The 4132-nt window shown below is 46.9% G+C and overlaps 1 protein-coding gene across 1 annotated transcript; it reads left to right on the top strand.

The window, feature by feature from the left end:
- Positions 1 to 202: 202 nt before the first annotated feature.
- LOC112445055 (cancer/testis antigen family 47 member B1-like) lies at positions 203 to 3283 on the top strand. Its single transcript, XM_024988557.2, has 3 exons — positions 203 to 1105; positions 1957 to 2098; positions 3118 to 3283. Exons 1-3 carry the CDS (start codon positions 436 to 438, stop codon positions 3128 to 3130), a joined length of 825 nt encoding a protein of 274 aa, XP_024844325.1. The 5' UTR covers positions 203 to 435; the 3' UTR covers positions 3131 to 3283.
- Positions 3284 to 4132: the final 849 nt, after the last annotated feature.

The following is a 4132-nucleotide window of genomic DNA, read 5'->3' as shown; positions in this document are numbered from 1 at the left end:
CAATTACATAAAGGACACGAGCCTAGAAGACCTCCAGACATGTCAGAACCCTAACGCGTCAAAGAACAAGTAGGCAATTGTGAGCAATTTGACAACCAAGGGCCTTGGCCGTTCATTGGACACAGAGCACGTCAATCCTTGTTTGTCAGCAAATGAGCCCAAAGCTCGTGACGAGGGGTCACATGACACCGTTAACTGTTCCGGCCCCGCCCCTCGACTGTGGCCTGGCTCCACTGCCTGAGGCCCGACTTCCGTCGGACGCTTCCGCCATTGGCCGCCTACCCTCCCGGTCGTGGGGCCTCCTCTGTGGTCCCTTCCGTGACTGCCTCGGTCCATCTCACTTCCCTCAGCCTCCTCTCAGGGCAGCCACTTCGGGTGCCACCACCTGCGCCATTGCCATCGTCGCCCGCCCGGCTGAGGTAACTGCCGTCCGCCATGTCTACCACGGGGGATGGAGATCTGGCCCCTGGCGGGCAGGAAGGCCCTGCAAGTGCGGCAGGGGCCCAGGCCGGAGCCCGTGACGGTGTGGACCGCAACTCCGAGCCTCGCAGGGGTGACTCCATGCCTGAGGCTGAGGCGGGTGGAGTCGTCGGGGCCTCAGGAGGCCCGAGGGAGGTGGCCCTGGAGGGCGGGAACGCTGAGGAAGGCTCGGACATCCAGCCGGCCGAGGAGGGGGAGGAAGAGGAGCAGGCGCAGGGCGTGAACCGCATGGTGCACTCGCGACACTTCTCCATGACCCGCTACCGCTTAACGGTCCTGACTCAGAGGTACCCGATGCTGAACTTTATGTACAAAAACCACATCCTAGTCCCGCCAGAGGACGACGACGTGTTGGTCCGGCACCAGAACCGGCCGCGCTTGTCCAACCTCAGCTCAGCCACTGTGGCTCGGTTCTCTGAGGTCCAGGTGCCCTCAGATGGACCAGCGGAGGGACCGGCGGAGGAAGCCCCGGCTCAGTGGGCAGAACAGGCGGAGGAAGCCCAGGAGGCGGCGGAGGCTGGGGAGGTGCAGGAGGCCGACGAGGCCTGTTTATGGGAGACGGCCACCAAGGAGTCTGAGGAGCACAGCTTGTGGGAGAGGCCACAGGAGCCGGCCGCCCCTGAGAGTGAGCATTCGAGGGGCGGGGGGGAGTTGGGGTGGACGGAGACACTGGCAGCTGCAGGCCGGGTCTGGGGACCAGGGATCCTGAGGAGGGGGAAGGCTCAGATGGCGGGGAGTGGTGGGTACCTCAGAAGGGGAGGCCGGGAGTCAGGGCCTCCTTGAATCGAAGGCTAGATGGGCTCAGTAGAACCCCAACTCTATAACGACTTCTTAGTTTGGGGGGAAAATAAGCTGCCCTCTACCAACCCTGATAAGAGGTCTGAGATGATCAGTGCCAGTTATGAGCCCACAGGTGAAGGTCAGTGGAGGCAGGTGTTCGAGAGGGAGCTTGAGAGGACATGGAAGAGAACAAGCAAATGGCAGACCTCATATTTGGTTCATAGCTTTTAAAAATGTCAAGATTCTTGGAAAGTTGATCCCAAAACATTATGAACTCATACAGGAGCACTTGGTCAAATGAAATATTCAGGGGATTGAGGAACTCAGGAACTTCCTCATAGAATTTGTTATTGAGGTGAACCATATTTTGGTGAGAAAGTTCTGACCAAAACATCCAGAATGCATCAGACCAAGAGGATTCTGATCCTGGACCACAAGTAATCAGTAGCACAGGGTGACAGATTTACTAGAAAAGAAGAATAATGTCATTGTGAAAATGAGCAAGCAGCAGCCAAATGAGGGCCATGGAAGTGTTGTATCCTCCAGAAGGAAGGCCCCCAGTTACTCTTTTCTTAGTTGCTTCTTTCCTCCTCCTTCTCCTAAGGGTAGAGTACTGGATATCTTGCCATTCCTTATGAGTTGGGATTTTTTTTTGCGTGAATGTCTGGTCCCAAAGTCTATTATTCTTCTCTAAAGAAACAGCTGAATGCCAGGATGAGAACTCCAAAGAAGAGGTGCAGGGCACCAGAAGTGAGGGGAAAGAAAAGAAGTATAACAGAAAACAAGAAGAACCAGAAAAGGATCTGGACCCAGCAAAGGACAGGCCCAGAAAGCCCAGGTATCTGTGTATAGCTTTGAAAATAACCCAGCTATTCCCAGGCATTTACCAATTTTGTTTTTGCTTTTTAATTCTAAGAGTAAATTAAGAAAATGTTTCTTTGAAATTAGTTCAACAACTCAAATTTACCTAATGTTTATAGAACATTCCTGCACCCAGTAATATAAAGAGCATGAAGTGAAATATACTTCGTGGCTTCTCATGTGTTCTTATGAGGTCTTTTGTCCTCTATCTGTAAGACTACCAACAATTTGTAAATGTGTCAGTACCTAAGACCAGTATTTCTTTAGAAAACAATGACTAAAAGCAGCAGCAACTGGGCTGTGCACTAGTTTGGCCTTCATTTCTTGACCGCAGAAGTGCAGTCTCCTGCACTAAGAGAACACACCTTTTAGAATGTAACTACTTACGAATAGCAAGCAGTTCAGAATTTCAAGTAGGACCACATTTAGTGATTAATAGTGAAATATTTCTTCAGTTGTAGATTTGTGTATTTACATGACAGTCAAAAGAAACAGTCATAGGATGACTGTTGTTTATCACTGAGTTGGTAGTGAAGGTATATATCTTGTCTTTAATTATTAAACATTTTCTCACTGGTTTTCATAGTGATGTGTTTCATAATAACAGCCTCTTTCTCATATGGTAGATATGGAAACCGAGGGTATGGGAGGGTAAGGGAGTATCATCTGTGGAGTGAGCACAGGCTTTTAAGGTAGAGTGATTTTAGTCCCAGACTAGCCTCTCAAAGGAAGGGGGAAAAGAAAAGCGTTTATGGTGTTGGGCAAGAGGGAGACAAGGTTGGTAGGATCACATGATTGAAGCCATCGGGTTATACATGCACCCGGTATCCAGGGTGAAGGTTACAAGAGGAAAATGGGTTTTTCTTCTCTCCTTGTTGAGATACAACCCTCGATGCAGCAGATATACATAAGGCTGACTGTTTTCTTAGATTTAGAAAGTTTCTGGTGCTGACTGATGCTGTATAATTGTTCATTTTCTCTCATTTCTTCCTGCAGTTTGGAAGACTAGAAAGAAGACAGAGAAAGAAGAAAGGATCCATTGTTCGCTATTTTTAGATTTTTCAGAAGCCCATGGGAATATTGTTAACATTGATTTCCTTCCCAAATCCATCCCCCAAACAGCAACTGTCTAATAATAATATCTAATAAAAAATCCAATCTCTAATTGGGTTTTATCTTTCATAGATATATTTGACAGCATTTGTTCTAGTTAAAACTAAGTTTTAAAGTAGTAAACTGAAATGTAGATAGATTTATGTATATAAATAATCCTGATTTAAATCTCTTTAAAAATGAGAAGCCGTTTTACATCATTGGAAGGCATCATCACATTCCAACATTTGATAAGCCTGTTGTAAATTCTTTTATTGCAGCTCAAAAAAAATTTTGTATTGAAAACAGTTTTGTAAAGACAGAAATAGAGGTCAAGGCTTTAGATCTGAACTTGTTTACTGTACTAGTCATTAGCCATGTGTGGCTACTGAGCATTGAAAATGTGGCTAATCTGAGTTGAAATGTGCTACAAATGTAAAAAATGATGTAAAGTCTCTTTAATAACTAATTACACATTGAAATGATAATCTAGTATTAACTATAGCATTAAAATTATTTTCTCCAGTTTCTTTTTACTTTTTCAAAAATGTATTTAGTGCTACACGTGTGCTTTCTCTAGTGCACAGGTTCTCACTGAGGTGGCTTCTCTTGTGGAGCATGAGCTGTAGGGCAAACGGGCTTCAGAGCTGGGCACATGGGCGTAGTTGCCCCTCAGCATGTGGGATCTTCCTGTACCAGGGATTGAACCTGTGTCCCCTGCACTGCAAGGTGGATTCTTAACCACTAGACCACCATGGATGCCCTCTTTTTACATTTTAGATGTGGCTACAAGAACATTTAAAATTACTCAAGACTGGTGTTATATGTGTATTTCATAGTACTGCTGGGTGCTTTTGAAGGAAACCTGAGGGATGGCCCAGCTTGCCTGGAGGCCAGATGGTGCTGCTGAGCCTGAGCC

This window comes from Bos taurus, chromosome X, assembly GCF_002263795.3.
Source record: "Bos taurus isolate L1 Dominette 01449 registration number 42190680 breed Hereford chromosome X, ARS-UCD2.0, whole genome shotgun sequence".
Classification (NCBI taxonomy): domain Eukaryota; kingdom Metazoa; phylum Chordata; class Mammalia; order Artiodactyla; family Bovidae; genus Bos; species Bos taurus.
Note: the sequence above shows the minus strand (reverse complement) of the source record. Positions and strands in the feature narration are given on the sequence as shown.